Source organism: Tachypleus tridentatus, chromosome 13, assembly GCF_004210375.1.
Source record: "Tachypleus tridentatus isolate NWPU-2018 chromosome 13, ASM421037v1, whole genome shotgun sequence".
Classification (NCBI taxonomy): domain Eukaryota; kingdom Metazoa; phylum Arthropoda; class Merostomata; order Xiphosura; family Limulidae; genus Tachypleus; species Tachypleus tridentatus.
Window position 1 is genome coordinate 127,960,086 of NC_134837.1, and position 21,192 is coordinate 127,981,277.

Sequence of the window (21,192 nt, forward strand, 5' to 3'; positions counted from 1 at the left end):
GGGAGTTTTCGGATTGAACTTACTTCTAATATTCAACTAAGACTCCACTTGGCTCCTGAGGGACGTTTTAAAAACAGACCTTGATTACAGAGATGAAATCGAGGGTTCGATTCCCCTCGTTGGGCTCAGCAGATAGCCCGATGTGGATTTGCTATAAGAACATACACACACATACATACACTGATTATGGGGAAACGGAACATACTTATACATATTTAATCTATCAGTACACACACATTTTAAATAACTGTGTCTGGCATAGAAAAGAATGTACCCTATAGTTAAATATAATATAAAACTATATTAAACGTAAAACTCAACACGAGTAAAAAACTAGAAATAGAAGAAAAAAAGACAAAATTAATCGGCGAGCTCATACTTTATGAGCGGAAAAATGATTCACCTTAACCCTTTTGACACTAATAAAAACTACGTGGGAGAGAAATTTTTGTATTTTAATAAGGCTTAATCGTATTGCAAACTTGACATTCAACTAGTGTCAGATTAGAGTTCGTGTACTTCTTTCTTCAAGAGTAACCTGTTGAAACTAAAGTAAATTTGTTTTTACTTAACTATACATGTATATATATACAGAAGAAGAAGTATATTTCTATACCTTAACTCTTGTATTGAACAAATGACGTACTTATCACTAAACAATGTAATAGTGCTAAAATCGCCACAGTTACTACTCACTACAAACGTGCAAGTTATATCGATACCACGGTATCTCTAATATTATTTTGACTGCTTCTGACTTTAGTGGTCGTAAGTTAATCAGAATAGGTCAAATACTGACCAAAAGCCTCCTCAGTATGCCTATAATACGACACTCGCTGATTTAACTGGAATTTCTGAGTATTAAACGCTTTATAACTGAGGATCCTTTTATCACGCACAAGTTAACTTGAGATGACTTTTTTCAATGCAAACAGATAACGAAATCTTGTAAACTACAGAGAAAACTATAAACATGCATGCTGTACTCACGTAATGAAACTAACTGTCATGCGATGTTTTGCTCCGTATGTGGGATGCTTTGATACTTGATAACTTGAATACCTAGCCAGCTAGTTAAATAAATATTTACAAATATAAATAATTAAAAAATCGTATGTTACTTATTTCAGATATCACGAGATCAAATAATGGAATGTAATTTTTTCCTTCCTGTGGAAAGTGGGAATTATATTGTAGTTAATAGAGATTTTGTGAAACAAATTTTATAAACAACAATAACAAAAAAGATAAGTTATTCACTTTAACAGCGTAACAAAATGCGTAAACTACTTTTATAAAATAATTATATCAATTTATATATTATGAAATCTAATTTTTAAGTATTAAATCCATTGGTGCGATTATTTTGATGTACAAATTATTGCCAATTCTTTACGACCAATAGTCGACAAAGATAAGCTACAAAAGTATACATCTATCTTCATTGTGCAATGACTTCAGGAATGTTAAGACGCGACAAAGACGATTATATACTGTTGAGCTTTGATTGGGTATTGTTTGTGACGTCAGTGCTGTAACTTAACAACGTAAGTGCATGGTTTTATTCGTCAAAAATCAACAAGAGGCAATAAGTAATAACCAATCACATCACCAGTCTCCATTCAGACTGTTCTGTGTATCACAAAAAAATGTTTTCTTGCATGATGTAAACAGTTGACGTTTGATGGCGCTGCATGAATGAGCATAATTAGGGAGTTGTTGAATTACCGACCGAGACTGTTGAAAGAGTTGGTGAAGCAGAGCTTGTTGAAGGCGACAGTGGCGATGGGGCGCTGCTACTGATGACTGTCACACAAGACACATTGATACTGCTGACCCCAGAGTTATTTTGTGGTTGAGGCTTTTCTTCTTCAATCCATTTGTCTTGAGAGCGCCGCCTGGCGTTCATGAAGAAGTTTCCTACTGTGGTTAAATCAAGCCCTAGTTGTTGCCCTATGGTAATTTGCATTTCTTTCGAAGGTCGCTTGGTCTCCTTGAAGATAGCTTGTAAAGTCCGCCGCTGGAGATCGGTAAAGACAAGACGGGGCTTCTTAGGTTGGCTGTGGTTCTTCTGTAGAGGGGCTTCTTCCTTTCGCTTACAGGCTAAGGAAAGATGAAATATAAACAATGAAATACAAAACACACAACAAACATGCCTGAGATGATATTAGTTAGAAAACGGAAACGATTTTAATCAACATTATATTCTATACAATTTTTAGAAGCGAGCTAAATTATTAATTCGGTCAACAGGAGGGGGGTGTATATTTAACTCTAACTGACTTAAACATCCAAGACACCTTAATCAAACCAAAATCACTTCTGTATCGAGAGATGGACATCACGTGCCCATTCTTTATAAACACTGCTGTTTTATAAAAGAGAGGTATACAGTTATAATTCTGGTTAACGGGTGATGTACAGACACTCACCAACATGGCGGTACAAAATAAAAAAAAACACACTAAGATAAATACGTTTTCCTTACAGCCGTTGCTGAAAACTTGTATACAAAGAAAAGCAGTAAATTAAAAATAAAATACATCAAGTGGAGTCTCATATGAACGCGTGTGGATATTTTCAGCCAAAAGAATGTAACAAGCTTTCGCTTAAAGAAAAATATAATTCTCAGAAACTAAAAACAAGGGTTAATTTACTCATGGAATAAATTAATAAATCTGTACTCTCTATACAGTGGAGATTCGGTAAAGCAGGATGCCTGAAATTCATTTTATTATAGTCATTTGACCTTTACACTTGAAAAGATAATAGTTAAGTTACTATAATAAAATTAATTTCAGATTGTAACATATAACAATGATCAACATTGATTATTAGATTGCAGCTTTGAGGTCAATAAGTTATAGCTTTGAAGTCAACATATTATAGCTGTGAGGTTAATGACAACAGTCCAGTTGGCTATGAACCTATTGATTTAAAAATCCTTAATCTTCAAGCTCCTGAATGAAGGTCATTCTGTAGATACAGAATCCAGTCAAAACGGCTGAAATAGTTGACGTTATTGCAAGAAGTAACTAGGAAATTAGATGAGCTGTATGGCAATAATCGGTTAATTATCTAATATATCTGAAAGCTGAAAGAAGAAATGCTGTTTACTTTCTGATTATTCGAATAATAATTTTGACGGTAAACGCGGGCAACGTTTTACGCGATAGACCATTTAAGAACCTTTGTGTACTTATTATATCTACACGTATAACTGTTTTTAAACAGCACAATATCTTCCTAATGGTTGTAGTGCATATATTTGTCAATAGATAGCAGCACAATAGCAATGAGTGTCACAACAACAGTTGATTGTTTTTTTAAATTCGCACAAAGCTACTCCAGGGCTATCTGTGCTAGCCGTCCCTAATTTAGAAGTGTAAGACTAGAGGAAAGGCAGCTAGTCATCACCGCCCACCGCCAACTCTTGGGCTACTCTTTTACCAACGAATAGTGAGATTGACCGTCACATTATATCGCCCCCAAGGCTGAAAGGGCGAGCATGTTTGGCGCGACGGGGGTGCGAACCTCAGATTACGAGTCGCACGCCTTAACACGCTTGGCTATGCCGGGCCTACAATAGTTGAGCGTTAAATGAGTAAAGTATTTAACTGCTTCATATCGTATGTTTTGTTTTGGTTTGTATGTATATTGGTATATATGCTACAGTGGATAGTAACATTATTGATCGAACTTTCGTGAATTACATTTGAAAAGTCTTATTTTTCAGGAACATTACGACGACGACAGAGGAGGGCGCTATAGGAAGAAATTACAGGTGGGCGACCAACTGTGAGAATAAAGAATGCCTGCTGCATTTGTCGCTTTTCAAGCCTGAACATTTAATTAATGTGACAAAATTGTATATGGCCATACGACAATAGACATGTTGCAATATTAAACATAAAATGTTCATGTTCCTTTTGTATCATGTACGCGAATATCTATTTATCAAGAGTACTGTTCTAAGAATACGCATGAGTGAAAGTAAAAAAAACAACAAACGGCATATATCAATACGTTAACCACACCGCGTCTCTTACATCCAGTACCGACAAGTACTTTCATTACCCAAATAAAAGACAAGGATACAACAAACACGGTGATGGACTGGCTGGTTATTTGCTTAGTTCTTCAGTTTATTTTTGGTTTTGGTGTTTTAAATTTCTCGCAAAACTACACGAGAGCTATCTGCGCTAACTGTCCTTAATTTAGCAGTGTAAGACCAGAGGGAAGGCAGCTAGTCATCACCACCCACCGCCAACTTTTAGGCTACTCTTTTACCAACGAATAGTGGGATTCACCGTAACATTATAACGTCCCCACGGCTAAAAGGGCAAGCATGTTTGGTGGAACAGGAATTCGAACCCGCGACCCTCAGCTTACGAGCCGAGTGCCGTAGCCACCTGGCCATGCCAAGCCTGACCCTGAAGAAGAAAGGACTACCTTTCTTTATCAAAGCGACGAATAACAGACGACTTTGACACGCTAATTGTTTTATCGAAAAGCATGGACGACAATGGTTACACTTCACCAAGATTAAGTTGGCGGAGTGTATTTTTTATTAATTTTATACATGTCACAATAAGAGCAAGGATTAATAGCACACTATTATTTGTTCGTTTTAACACGTGTTAGTCGTCGTAAATAAATTAAGTCATAGCATTGATATATGTGTCTCCTGGTGAAATAAAGAAACGCCTACTGATTTACCGTGCCACAGTCAGGGCTTCGATTCCCCTCAGTGGGCATAGTAAATAGCCCAGAGTGGTTCAACCATGAAAAAACACATACATGTACACACTGTTATAGTAGTCTAATTAGAGATAAGATCAGTTTTTTCTCTTTGTTCGTCCAAGTCAGGTGATGTCTCTAACCAACATACTGGTTTTTGTATCCACTTTTCAGCTTTGAAATTAGTGCTTTACCACAGCAACTAAACAATGGTAGAAGACCTCACGTGCAGTAATAGGGTAAATGTGCCAGCTTCTAGTAACTTCAGTAAATAGTCAATGGCCAAGCAAGAACCAGGTGACAGTTGTTACTCCTTTAAGAAACTTGAGTTGACTGGCATATTCATATGCGCTAGGAAACCAATTCCTTTGGCATAGGGTATTTGCTGCACCATTGCAGAAGTAGCGACACCTACTCTGTTTCATTTGTTGACGTACAGTTTTACAGTTTCGCTAAGTATCATTCAGTTGTGGTCAACTGGTATATGATCTAACCATGACAATATTTCTGACCAAAAACACCTAACGTTTTCTATCTCAACCATAGCTATAAATATCCACTTTCTTATCCATGTTGGACATACGTTGTTTTTTTTCAATTAATAAGTCTGGATATCTCGTCTGAGGAAGCTAGACTACTAGATTAGGAGTTTTACCGAATACTTCATCACACGACCTCTTCCACTGATCCAGATGAGGAAAGAAAGAGCCAGTTAAGAGGTCCCACTAGTTCTGAAGTCTCCAAACACACATGTAACAACGTCCTTACATATTTGTTGGGGCAAAAACTCTACAGACCCAAGAACATCTGCGCAGGTTTAAATCTCACGAAAATAGTTTCTGCAATCATTATTTTCGAGTGAACTAAGCCTAACCGACATGTTACCTAAACTGTAAGAGACTTGTTGAGCATAGTTGTACACTTGGCATGGTGGCTAGGAAGCTCGACTTGCAACCTGCGGATCACGGGTTCTAATCCTTGTCACTGAACATGCTCTCACCTTCCGTTGAGGGGGGTGTCATAATGTAACGGCCTATTCAAGTAATTCTTGTTAAAACAATATCCCAAGAGTTGACATTAGATGGTGTTGATTAGCCGCTTTCCCTCTAGTTAATCTTACACTGCTAAATTAGGGACGGCTAACGCCGATAGTCCTCGAGTAGTTTTGCGCGAAATAAAAAAAAGCAAACCCAAATAAACAACATAGTTATATTTAAGTTTAAATAAATTCTAATAATTTCGTTTTGTGATCGTTCAGTGAAGCTATTACAATAAACTTGGTATGCGTTCAATGTAATGATCAGAACAGATTTCAAGTAAAGTTATTAGAATAAAGTTGGTGCTTATTCACTGAAATTATCAGTAAAAGTTTGGTATTAGTCTAGTGACGTTCGTTTTCTTATTTGGTAGCTATTTATATAAAAACCCAACTTGAAGATATAAAGTCGTCAGAATATTTGTCAACATAAAAGTTCACATCACAGATTCTTTTATTTATTTTGTTTTTTGTCTTGTTTACTCAATAAAAGTGTTTCATTTATATAACGTTTGTTTCAGTCTTAAACATTCTTTTGTTAATTTAAACTTTATTATAACTAAACTAAACAAATATTAACGAACCTTTCGTTTTTCTGAAAATACAACGCTGTCAAAAAAGAAAGAAAAGAGTTTCGATTGTATACGTTTACCAAAATTTTCACAAAACTGGACTTGTATTGATTAAAATATAAAAACAAAACGTTCTTTGTCATTTTAGGGTTCGAATAATATAACACCATAAGAGACTGACGTAAACTATTATTCCAACTTTTCTTACTTAGCAACGGTGATCAGAGAAGAATGACAGACAAAACAAAATACACTTAACATGACGTAACGTAATGTTTAGAGACCTATTGTCCAATTTCGGCTGCCCCATTCCCTCAGCTAAACGAAAGATATTAATAATAATAGAAAAATATTAACGCCAGCCTTTATTAAACATATATTCATAAAGTTTTTCTTAAACGCTCCCCCCCCAGTAGCACAGCAGAATGTCTGCGGACTTACCACGCTAGAAACAAGGTTTTGATACCCGTGGTGAGCAGAACACAAATAGCTCATTGTGTGCTTTTGTGCATAACTTCAAATAAACCAATAAATTCTCTCAAACTCAACTTAAATTTACCGCTTTCACAACATCTGAAGTCAACCCATTCCAAAGGCCAGCCACCTTGTTAGAAAAATAAAAATTGTCTTAACTGAAAATGATTCATACCTTGCTAAAATTTATTTTTGTGTCCTTTAGTTCTACTACTGGTACTGCTAAATATGTAAAAAATGATCCATCAACACTCTCAATTCCATTTACTATCTTAAACATTTCAATCAAACTTCTACAACTCTTCTTTCGTTTTGTTTTTCTTAAGATAAAACAATTTGAGAGGTTTCAGCCTCTCTTCGTATAACAATTTCTTCATCCAAGGCAACATTCTAGTAACCCTTCTTTGAATCTTTTCCAATAATTCAATGTTTTTCTTAAGGTGAAAGTCCAAGATTGAACACAATACTCCAAATCTGGCCTAACCAGTGACTTGTACGATGAAATGTTACACACTCTTTCAATATCTTGCTTTCTCATGACTTATCTTAAAGTTGTTAATTTACAACTTATTTTTATGCCAAGAGATGTTTGTTGGTTGCCATGGGAGCTAGCACGTTTTGATATACTATCACGCGTCTGCCGTGATCTTCACGTGCTGTGAAGGGCCTCCAGTACTTTCAGACATGTATGTGTTGTACATTTGACGGCATGTAGAAGAGTTGCACTGATTCCATGAGGCAACGTACAAGCATATCATTACGTCGCTCTTGATTTGCGAGAACAGACAAATATTTTGCACAATGGTCGAAACACTGGACGAACGTAACACGTTCAGCAACGTATAGGCCTACAGACCAAAGTGATTTACTACCAAGTTGAAACTAGGTTAAAGTCTATACAATTATAGGCTTACGACACAATGTGGTCTTGATTTCGAATGTAAACCAAGGTAAAGATCTAAAAAGGTCAGATTTAAGCATGTATGTGTATTTTTATTATAAAGATGAACTAGGGTTAAAAACTAAAAATGAAAAGTTTTAGTATATAGGGCCCGTTTTACTAAGAAAGTAAACTGGGATAAAAACAAAAATATGAAAGGTGTAAAAATCTGGGATTTTCATTTTTATTATTGCAAAGATGAACTAGGGTAAAAACCTAAAAAGGAAATGTATGTTTTTATTACGAAGGTTAACAAGGATAAAAAATTACAATAAAGAAATTTGGTGAATATACACTCGTTTGTTTAAGTGAATCTTATTGTCTTATTTTATGGTAACCACCACGTCCACATGGAGTCACTAATTAACACATCCATAAAGTGGTACTTTGAATTACCGGTACTGCCGTTTCAGAGCTTCTCGACAGGACGTCTGCAAATTAAACACCCAATCTGTGATAGAGTAAGACGTGATAGTTTAATTTACCGGTCAATATTGTATCATAAGGGGTCGCTAAATTACGACTGCTAACGAATAAACCCATCATTTCTGGAATGTTCAAAGATCAATTGGAAACAGATAAATATTACAACTCGAAACAAAAATAAAATGAACAAAAAAACAACAAACGCTGCACTAATTGAAAAGATCCCAGGGTACAAACTTTAACTTATAGATATACAGATGATTTAATTAGTATAAATAATCATGAAATAATGTAATTAACACTATCTGTCAAGCAGAATTAAAAATTGAAAATACTTCAATATCTAATACAGAAATACATTATTTGGATTTAGAAATTGGATTTTGTAAAATTTGTAGTAAATTATAACATTTTATCAGCAATGTTGAAATACTAATACAAAAATTAATAGTTAATGGATTTAATAAAGAAACTTTAAATAAAATTATTGAACTATTCTGTAATAAATACAATAACGAAGTAAGTAAATATGAGGAAATAAAAATTAGAGAAACTTCACTTAGAATTTCTAATAACTATATTTACTTATGAATAAGCTCACTTAAGAACTTGGCACTACTTTATGCGGATGTACATCTTGCCATATATAAAGGCTTGTTTAGAGCATGATAGTCACGGTAGACTTAATAAATGGGTGGTGGTTGGGAGCTATACTAGTTTGTTTAGATAACTGAATGAGACGCTTCATACTAGCGTCATTCGTTTTCTGTGCTATCAGTGCCTTTCTACCATATTAGAAGCTGGAATGCTAACATCAAGAGGTAAGTTTTCAACTTACTTGCTCCCCAACTGGTAGTACCTTATTTTCATTTCAATTAATTTTTCCTTCTTTACTTTGAAGAATAGTCACTTTCCTACAACTGTCTGCAGACAGTGAAGGGAGATATAGATGAGGAACGTTGTGAGCTTGAGCACCCACATCTCGCTCTCCTAATTTCTATTTCTATATTTATTGCTACTGTTTTATTTCGTATGTGAGACTGGCGAATGGAGGTTAAGACTGATAGACGGCGTATCCCCACCGCAATGCGGGTCCTTCTTCCTCAGTCACCTCCCAAACCTAGGGTACATTTTATAATCCGACATTATAGTTTGTACCATGATATCTTTTCAAGTAATGCAGCGTTTTTGTTTAACTTATTTTTGTTTCAGCTTGTTTTTAGGTAATAACAAACTAATATAATTAGTAAGAGGTTTGGATTTGATGTTTCTAACGTAGTCCTTCCTTTTGACTTTGTTTACTTAACTTTATCAAAATGTATTAATTTTCTGTAAAATATATATATACACACGCATTAAAAATGTGGGTAGCAAGGTATATAACCATATTATAATCTTCAGATAACAAGGTATATAATCTATAATCACATTAAAACCTTCGGGTAATGAGGTATATAAACACATAAATTTTGTTGTTGTTTAGAACTGAACTCAAAGCTACATAGTGAGCTATAAGTTTTCTACTCACCACGGATATTGAAACCCATTTTTCTAGCGGTGTAAGCCAGCAGACATACCGCTGTGCCACTTGGGAGGTTGCTCATAAAAACCAACAGGTAGCAAGGTATATAAACACTTTAAAACTTTCAGGAAACGATATATGGTAAGCTTAGTGTAATTAGGCATTAAAAACCTTCCCGTTACGTGGTATATAAAGTGATTGAAATAGTCGAGTAACGATGTATATAAACACACTAAAAAGTTATACAAACACACTTAACTGCTTTGGTTACTTATTTACACTAAAACTTTCAGGTAACGAGGTTCGTAAACACATTAAAACCTACGGTTAACAAGATAAACAAGGACAGTGAAAACTTCCGGTAACGAGGTATATAAAGTCATTGAAACCGTCGAGTATTGAGATATACAACCTATTAAAACCTTTAGATAACAAAATATATAAACACATAAAACCTCCCAGTAATGAGGTTATATAATGTTTTCGAGACCTTCGAGTAATGAGGTATACAACACATTAAAACCTTCGGGTAAAGAATTAAATAAATATATTAAAACTTTCTGATAACGACATGTATAAACGTTTTAAAAATTCCGAGTGAGGAGGTACATAACACCTTAATATATGAAGACAAATAAACAATTATAATAACATAAAAAACCTTCGGATAACAAGATGGATAAATACATGTATGTTACACCCCTATACTCACACTGTAAAATATTGATTTGTGTCTATAGATTCCAGCATTAAAAACAACGGTATCATAGTATGCTTAAAACAAAATTCCAATTTCCAAGTTTTTCTAATACTTAAAAAGACAAATTATGGACAGATCATATCACTTAACATATTAAAACAAACCCAACTAAATCAACAAGTCCCGGTGATAAAACTAATTTCAAAATTTAACGTGTACAGTACGCGTTCAGTATTTTAAAACAGAAGAACATGTGCTGTGCTACGTCTGCATCTCTTTGCTCTCCTCCACGAGAGCTCATACCAACTTACGTCATCACTAGGAGTTAACACGAGCCACGTGTATCAACAAATGCACGTGCTTCATCCTCCGTGTTTCAACAGGCATCGTCTCAAGAAACAAAGCACAGTCTTCAAGAACTTCTCATTCCTACGTCTTATTTGAAGAGCTCCTCACACCTTCTCCTAATGTTTTATGACAATCTCACCAGCTAGAATAATATTAAATTTTATTTTATTGTATTATAAGATTTTCAAAGCCAGGCGCCATGTACTCTCAAATACCGCACTGTGGTGAAAAGAAAAAATATTTTGACCATACCTGGTTATATTTCGTTCCCCTTGGATGTGTGAAATATATTTTAACGTAAATTCCCACCATGTTTGGATTAAACTGGATGGGGCAAGTAGGTATATAAACAAATCAATACCTTCGTGGAAAGAATTGTACAAACATATTCAAACATTCACGCGACGAAGGATATAAACACATTAAAACATTCACGCGACGAAGGATATAAACACATTAAAACATTCATACAACGAGGTATATATACTAATTAAAACATTCATATAACGAGGTATATATACTAATTAAAACATTCATATAACGAAGTATATATATATATATACTCATTAAAACATTCATATAATGAAGTATATATATACTCATTAAAACATTCACCTAACGAGGTATATATATACTAATTAAAATATTCACCTAACGAGGTATATATACTCATTAAAACCTTGTGGTACAGTGATGTATGGACACCTTAAGACAGTTAAGAAAATAGTTTTATAAACAATTGAAACTTCCAAGTAAGCAGTATATAAGCATATTAAATCCTTTAACTGACAAAGTATATAAAATTATTAAAACCTTCAGGTAACGAGATGTTTAAGCACATCAAAACCTTTGGATAACAAGGTACATAAACACCTTAAAACTTTAGGATAACATGGCATATAAACATATTAAAATATTCGGGCAAGAAAATACATAAACAGATTAAGAGCTTAATGTAAAGATGTCTGAATAAATTAAAACTTTCGGATAAGGAGATGTAAACACTTTAAAACTTTTAGGGTCCTATGTATAAGTGTGATAAGGATTCTTTTATAGTAGGTTTCAGTGATATATGGGCGATGAATTCGACAATAAACGGGCAGTGCATATTCCATTTGGTTTAAAATAATATATTCAAGTCGAACTATGTACACAGATTCTTCACATTATCGATATCACAGTTGTATCTCAAACACTAAATAGTTCTCTCTTTCTTGTCAAAAGTCCACCTAGACTGATTCAATTACTTTAGAATACAATTAGCAAGGCAATTTATTTTTCTCTGCTTTTATCACAATAGTATCAGTGATACTACAGCTGTATCTCAAACTTTAAATAGTTATCTCATTTTCGTCAAAATCCACACGGACAGGTCCAGTTCTTTTAGAACAACTTCTGACAAGACAAATTATTCTCCTTATATCTATTAAATTGTGAAACTCTCTTTGAACTATCCCTTGTTATGGGTGACCACTCACACGCTGGTTAACTTAAAATTTTCTAGCCTTTCTCTGGCTGGTTTTTCCTTTTCACTTCACTTGATTTGCACTCGTTTGGTCGCCGCTATATGTTGTTCACTGAAGCCTCTGGAATCTTCACTAAACTATAAGACATGACGATTAAACAATATTCAGTTAAGGTAACGAGAGAAATATTGAAGGGTTGAGTAGCGTGACGTCAATAATATTAGTTAAGCCTCGATGAAAATGTACGATTCTTACCGAGTGATGTCACCAAACTTATCATACCTGTCGCCTTGACAACGACTAACTTTTAACCCTCTTGTTATAGAAAACTAAACAATAATTAAATATGAGCTCATAAAGTAAATAATAATGTCTATAATAAACACCCTCTTATATCCATTAAAAACCTTATTGTAAGGAGATATATAAACACATTAAAACCTTCGGATAACGAAGTGTATAATCACACTTAAACCTTCAAATAACAAGGTAAATAAACACATTAAAGCTATCCTGTAACGAGGTGTATAAACACTTTAAAACTATTGAGAAAGAGGGTATGTAAATAAACATATTGAAACTTCCGTGTAAGAAGGTATATAAATAAACATATTGAAACTTCCGTGTCAGAGGGTATATAAATAAACATATTGAAACTTCCGTGTAAGAAGGTATATAAATAAACATATTGAAACTTCCGTGTAAGAATAAACATATTGAAACTTCCGTGTAAGAAGGTATATAAATAAACATATTGAAACTTCCGTGTAAGAGGGTATGTAAATAAACATATTGAAACTTCCGTGTAAGAAGGTATATAAATAAACATATTGAAACTTCCGTGTAAGAAGGTATGTAAATAAACATATTGAAACTTCCGTGTAAGAAGGTATGTAAATAAACATATTGAAACTTCCGTGTAAGAAGGTATGTAAATAAACATATTGAAACTTCCGTGTAAGAGGGTATGTAAATAAACATATTGAAACTTCCGTGTAAGAAGGTATATAAATAAACATATTGAAACTTCCGTGTAAGAAGGTATGTAAATAAACATATTGAAACTTCCGTGTAAGAAGGTATGTAAATAAACATATTGAAACTTCCGTGTAAGAGGGTATGTAAATAAACATATTGAAACTTCCGTGTAAGAAGGTATATAAATAAACATATTGAAACTTCCGTGTAAGAAGGTATGTAAATAAACATATTGAAACTTCCGTGTAAGAGGGTATGTAAATAAACATATTGAAACTTCCGTGTAAGAAGGTATATAAATAAACATATTGAAACTTCCGTGTAAGAAGGTATATAAAAACGTTAAAACCTTTGGATTATATAAGGTATATACACATATTAAAACTTTAGAGAAAATAGGTATATAAACATATTAAAATATTTGGATTGTTTTATCACAGCCTCTCCTAAACAGTGTTGTTAAACTAGAAGGGCTACCAGACTGTCTTCAACATTTAATCGTAATAACTCCGTAGCTTTAGAAGGTTTTATTTTCTTTAAATCGATCAATCTCTCACAACATGTCTACAATAAAAAGCTACAATGTAGCTTTTATTACAAAAGACTTAGATGGAAGATTGTCATGTCCAAAGTACGCCACTTCTCCATGCAGACTTTCAATTATCCACCCAGTTTCACGAAGATACCTTTTTTTTTTTTCAAGCATCTGTTTCAACAGCTAAATCACACAGAAATCCAAAGCCAACTTAACTGGCATGTCATCTTAAAGAATAACAGTAATAATCGTCTCATTCTCTAGCTATTTGAGGTATGGAATGGTTAAATGATATATATCGTGGAAGTAACATGTGTATACGTGACTTATATCACTTTTCCACTCTCTTAGATTATGTTGCTTACTGGTGTTTCGAACATATGGATAGTTTGTATCCATAAAACTTCACCTGCTACAAGACTCAGTATTTTGCTTATCACAGCTAGCGTAGGACTCGTTGCAATTTTTTTTGGATGGTCCTGAAACCCCGAGTTGATACGTACATATTTTTTCCAATGCGTTTTATATATTCTTCTCCTATAAACGATCAATTTTTGTTGGAATCACACTATATACATGACGACACACCAAACATTGCCAAAATGTAGTTTTTATACATTCCGTTCCATCACAACTTGATATCGCCTGCGATTGTTATATTTCTTTCACGTATAGACATTTACATTTATTTTAAATTAGGGTACCCAACCCTGTATAATAGGAGTTTGAGCAGACCAAAATTGTTTTTAAAAGTTTTTTGTCATTGACGTCTTTCTATGAAGGACAAACACACACAGAATAGTATTTCGAGATATTCTCAAATACCTTTTACAATTTCCATAAACTGTGCTTAGGACGGAATCTAGTTAACCAAATATGGTATTTGAAAGAAAGTGTGGGTTGAATACAAGATCTATACACTGTAACAGAGATAAAATATCTATTTGAAGATAGTAATATCACCTTGTTAAAAAGGAGATGTTATAATACTTTTTCCTAAGAATAAGAAATTGTTATTATTGTATATGTATTGTTTGTCCTACTAGTGTTTTCTATTAATTTGAATGTATGTAATGTTTGTCCTGCTGGTGTTTCTCATTAGTTGAAGATAGGTAATGTTTTACGTGCTTGTCATTTCTATCATTTAAATTAAGTAACGTTTGTGTGGCTGCTGTTTTCTATTACTTGAAACTAAGTTGTGAGAGTCCTACTGGTGTTTTCTAGTACTTGAAACTGTGTGTGTTTTTCTTTTAGCAAAGCCACAAAGGCTATCTGCTCAGCCCACCGAGGGGAATCGAACCCCTGATTTTAGCGTTGTAAAATCCGGAGACATACCGCTGTACTAGCGGGGGGTTACTTGAAACTCACTTGTGAGTGTCCTACTGGTGTTTTCTATTACTCAAAACCTGGTCATGTTTGTCCTGGTGGTATCTTCTATTATTTGAATATGGGTAACGTTTGTACTGTTGGCGTTTCTATTACTAGAAAATACGTAATGTTTGTGTTTGTCCTGCTGGTGTTTTATATTAAATGAATACAAGCAGTGTTTATCCTAATATTACTGTCTATTGTTTTGAAAAAGTTGTAATGTTTATTCTGCTGCTATATTCTATTAATTGAATATGAGAATTGTTTGTCCTTTTGGTGTTTTATATTAAATGAATATAGGTGATCTGTGTCCTGTTGATGCTTTCCAAGTTTATTATACACTTCAGTAAAGGAAACTGCAAGTTAGGATCTTCTGTGCTACTGGAACGCCCTCTATTAGTCTGCATATGCTGAAACACGGATTATATCAAATATCTCGATAAAATATTTCGTAATGATAATGTTAAAATAACTGTTATGACGTAAGTGAAGATAATGTAGATAAATTAAGGAACAGAACTATAAAAACAGAGCCTTATAACAACACAGAGCCTTATAGCAGGTGTAACCCTTAAAAAAGGTTAACAGCTAAGTATTAATACTGAAATAAAACATGTACACACAGTTTCCCTAAGAAAGTCCAGTCTGCGCTACGTACTCTGAAGAGAGAAAAGTATATTTTTAATTATTTTATGAGCACATTATTTAGATTGATTTTATCACTTCTTTTGCAATCCGTTTTCTTTTCAGTATTGGACGTTCCCTTCCTGCTTTGTGGTCTGCAACTAATCCCATAGAGCGTCAGTGGCAAGTCATCGAAACGCTAAAATATACAGAGTTCAATCGCTCCATAGCGGACAGAGCGTAGAAAGCGTCTGTTATTTTTCACTGTTATTAATTTGCTTATTGTTACAACACAACGAAAATAAAAGTATATTGTTGATAAAGAAAGGGGTCTTTAGAATTAGTTGTTCTAGCAGTTTGGGATTCTTCGTTTTTATTTTCGTATCTAACGAACGACAACGAAGTCAGTTTTAACTAATTTACATGCTCCTTCAATTTACAATAACTTAAATCTTAGAGCCTATCTTGTTTGTTCGACTTGTAATCTGAGGGTCGCGGGTTCGAATCCCCGTCGCACCAAACATGCTTACCCTTTCAGACGTTGGGGCGTTATAACGTGACGGTCAGTCCCACTATTCCTTGGCAAAAGAGTAGCCCAAGTGTTCGCGGTGGGTGGTGATGACTGGTTGCCTTCCCTCTAGTCTTACACTGCTAAATTAGGACGGCTAGCGCAGATAGGCCTTAAGAAGCTGTGCGCGATATTCAAAAACAAACAATCTTGTTTGATTATGTTCGATTGGTGCTGTTTTCGTCACCCTAACAACTGTTCAAGAAACTTTTCGCTTACATTCCGCACTGACCTCAGTACCTTCCGCCCTTTGTTTATATTATAAACTACTGGTTTTAAACTAATCCCCCATTTAATCACGCCATTAATATATCTTACTCTAGTTTAATAGCGTAACTTTCATTTAGCCTAAATTATTTCAGTCTACATTGTTTCTGTGTTTTTGCCTAGTTTCAGATTTTAGGGACAACAACGAAATTATTTTAAAATAAAATTACAGTTATAGATAAAAAATTGTTCCTCTATATATTTCTCAGCTATACGATTAGAAATGAAATGAAATGAAAATGAAATCATTTCTTTGATAGAAATAGAGACATTTGTTCCTCATTACTTTTTTGGTGTTGTTATCGGTGATACTGTTTACTTGTCAAGAATATAAGAGTGAAAACTTGTAGTAATATAGAATATTTCACTGTTAAAATTAAGTGTTAAGGGCGCTTAACATTGCTAGGCACGTCGTTCCAGTACGTAATATATTCCAAAACGTTAAGATAAACGGCAAACAACTTAGCACGTGATACGGTGCTGTTAAACGAGGCTAAGACAGATGGTGGTGCTCCGAGAGTACATGTAAATTTTATACCATTTCTGAATGTTTCACGAGCCTAAACGTTGCACGTACGTTTTTATAAGAACATCAGTTTGTGGAACATTCGGTTGGTAGCATAACACAGGACTAGTTACGAAATCGTCCCTTTCTCGTGTGAATTTTGTTATAAGCACTCGAGGTCGAGCCACGTTCTTTACACAATTATTTACTTTTGTGTGCGAATTTTCTTAAAAGTAATCGAGGTGTAACTGACGTAATTCACACAATTAGAAACTGAAAATTTCACATACTCAGTAACTTAAGTACTTATGTTTGTTGTTAAGCACAAAGCTACACAGTAGGTTATTTGTGATGTACCTACCACGAGTATCGGAAATCAGAATTTACTGTTGTATATCTACAGACTTATCGCAAGTACAAGAAACACTTACGTCTGTTACAAAATCGGAGTTTCCCACTGATTCCTCCAGGAGCGTAACGTCTTCATCAAATTATTTGTGAGTACGGGAGTGCATGTTTTAATGATACAGGGATTTAAGTTAGAGTATATATCATTGAAAGCGTGTGTTTTTTTTCTTATAGCAAACAAACATCAGACTATTTGTCCACCTAGGGGAATCGAACCCTGATTTTAGCGTCGTAAATCCGTAGACTTACCGCTGTTCTAGCGGGGGAATTCATCGAAATCAACGGTAAGGAAAACCGAATCGAATAACTTTTAGACGTAGTAAATGTGATAATAGAAAGCACAACTGTGAGATGGTGACCACTAGAAGAAACATAATAAAAGTCCCTCGTGTTGAAAAACCAGCCTATATTTATTAATAGATAGATTCCAAGGAGTAGCATGCTTTATATATGACCAAAGAAAAATGGCCACTAAACTCAACATGAGCAATATCTTTGGTTTGGGCAAATATATATTATACTGAACATGCAACAAGCATGTATACACTATAATAAAGTAGTATTGATTATGCAACATGGTGTTACGTGTCATAATAAGGGCAAATTATTACTGGATAAAACGATGTAACTTTAGGGGGAGCAGTCACTTAGTGAGTCAGCGATAAAGGCCTAACGAAGCCAAAATTCGAAGTTTGATGCACAGAACGCCTGTTGCATAGCCTTTCGCCAAGAAACCTAAGCCAAAAACCGAATCCTAACTAGCATTTCAAATATAACTGCATGGTAGTTTAATAAAAATATAGTACATGTCATCTAAGTTATGTTACCTTCCAATGTTAACTAACAGTTTAAATATCATCATATGATGACTTCATACATGCGGTCTTCTATTTCATAATCAAAGTGGTGTAGGCTATCGTTAAAGTATTATAATATATTTATAGGACGTAACAGATGTTTGCTGATATTTGACTTTAAAACCGTCCTATGATGTATAATCGAAGAACGTTTTTTCCTAGTGCAATGCTGTTGAATATGCCTCACGGATTTTCTAACGACATATGTCCCCTTAACGGTAGTTATTCATATTGATAACAAACTTCATCACTTTTATATGAGAAAAAAACAAATTGTAAGGTTAACCGTGGCCCATATCTACGTAAAATATCGATTTAAAATAATCTATATTGAATTTTAAACACCTACTCAATTCTGTTAAAAATACGTAATAATTTGTTTTCCCCTAGCGGCCTAAATACAGAACGAATCCTGCAGTTTCTTGCGTATACAAGTAACAAATAAACGTAAACAAATTATCGAACCACTGAAAACAGAAATCAAGTTTGTCTAGGTCGGAAAATGAGTTTTATGATGATACGTAATTAGTAGTAGGCATAATATATATCAATGTAATAAGATGTGAAAAACATTGATTTTTTATCCTTGTGCTACATCAGATGACAGAGTTGTCAAAGCTTATTAAATACTGCCGTTAGATATAATATGTTAGGGAGGTAGATATATAATACGACATGAAACAACCAGCATCACATAGAATGAAATCATAAATCACGAAAAGAAACAATGTTAACATATTAAAACATTATTATGTTTGGTTTACAATGTTTGTCAAATGCTATTCCTTGATGTTTACTTTCTTTGGAACATTTACACGTAAAGCCTTAGGCCTTAAGTAGTAGAAGGTATCGTAATTACTTTCTGGAATATATCACTATCTATTTTCGGCATTATTCACTTATGTTTAGTAATAAAATCACAACAACTGCTGCGTTATCAGTGTTACATACATTTAATTGTTCAGTTCGTTTATTATCTCAAAGTGAAAATTCAAGGTTTTAATAGTTATTTACAACAATACAATTAAACAATTTATATATTGGCATTTGAGATATTTTATTTTAATTCTTTTTATATTGAACTTTATTAATACATTTTAAAAGAATAGATGCGTTTATAATTTGGTCCTCAGGTGGTTTATCGGCTTATAGCGCTAATAAACAAGATTCCGATAGGCAGAGTACGGATAGTCCATTGTGTAACTTTGTGTTTTACAGCAAACAAACCTATATAATTTTCAAGTGAAATATAGCTAATTACACTAAATTACTTGTGTCGAAAACAATCACTATGTCTAAAATGAATACATAAATGTAATTAGTTTTAGTTATCAAACAGTGGCTAAAAAATGTTTATAATCAAATTATGCTTTAAGGCTGTCATCTTACAAACTATAACTGCAGAGTAAACTCCCATCTGAAGAAATTGCAAAACTTCAAACTTTACAGTCTGTGTAATATACCCAAACTTAAATATTACTCCATACTGTAGTGTAAAACATGTACTGTAACAAATAAAGAAGGACTGTTAGGCCTAAGAGAAGCAAACTTTCTTAGTAGTGAAAACTTATTAGGTGGAAATTAAACCCTTCATTCACGTCTCGATAGTATTACAACTCTTAGTCGTATATAGATTATTCCAGCCAAAATCCGCCATCTTGCGGTTGAAAAGTCTCAGTTTAATATAAAATAGATTTCATTGATTAAAGTCCAATAATGGGTTTCAGTTTTGTTAATCTACTGATGATCTTAGTTTGAAATTTTTGTTAGAAAAAATATTAAAATTGCACAGAAATTTGTGTCACACTCAATAACTTCTGCTTGTGATTTCAAGAAAAGCAGTGAAAAAGTAATTTAAAAAAAGTTTTTCATTTGTTTGCTTCGTAAGCCTTTCGTTAGATACCCGAAGCTGAATTATGACAGGTAAATGTCTTCCCGAACGTATATTTGTACGGGGCAAACAAGAAACCCAGTGTTAAACGTCGGTATCATATATGCTGGCGAAGCAAGGATTTCCTTTTTTTTTGCTTAAGAAAAATAATAAAAATTACACTTGATTTGTAACTGATTTTATTAGATTTCTCTTGATCCATTACATTTTACGTAAGCAGTGTATCTCCCTAGAACCTAATGGATAAGCTTTACCAATAAACTGAGAAAGATATTGACTGTTGGTAACATAGCCTAAAATTATATTTCATTTTCTTCTATTATTTACGTAAACGATAGGTTGCAGGTTATAAGGGTAATGTGTAATTCAGGCAATGCATTCATTATGATTACAGGGTTTCGAGTTTACATAGTTACCTGTTATTAGCCAATAACAGGGTTCCGGATTAACACAGTTACTTCAAATGAATTAGTAACAGGGTTTGGGGTAACATAGTTACCTGAAATGAACCAGTAATAGAGTTCCGTGTTAACATAGTTACCTGTAATTAGCCAATAACAGGGTTCCGAAGTAACATAGTTACCTGAAGTGAACCAATAACAGGGCTACGCCGTATCATCATTTCCTTAAGTGATCAATTACTATATTTATCTGTATTTTATCTGTAATATGTTCTAACTTCTCTGATAAAATTATTTTTATAGTTTCAGCCCCAGACGTATTACTTATAACTCACGTTACTTGCACGTTATTATGTTTCATAAAAGCTGTTGAAGAACTCCAACCATCTTATATCAACCATATTGATAAGTAAAGATATATTTTATAGAAGTCACTATGCTAATTTCTGAACCTTTTTGTCTAGAGCACAAGCAGAGTGTTGAAAGTTTTCCAATGAAACTACATGCGCGCGATAGGTTTTATGAAAATACATTACTTATTTATTTCACCAACTTTCACGTCCACT

General features: G+C 33.8%; 1 protein-coding gene across 1 annotated transcript in view; it reads right to left on the reverse strand.

Moving 5' to 3' along the window:
* Positions 1-1,286: 1,286 nt before the first annotated feature.
* Positions 1,287-21,192, reverse strand: part of LOC143238498 (one cut domain family member 2-like) — a 62,342-nt gene continuing 42,436 nt past the window's right edge. The window contains exon 2 of the mRNA XM_076478785.1: positions 1,287-2,103. Coding sequence (XP_076334900.1) covers positions 1,709-2,103 — 395 coding nt within the window. The 3' untranslated portion in view covers positions 1,287-1,708. The remainder of the gene's footprint in view (positions 2,104-21,192) is intronic.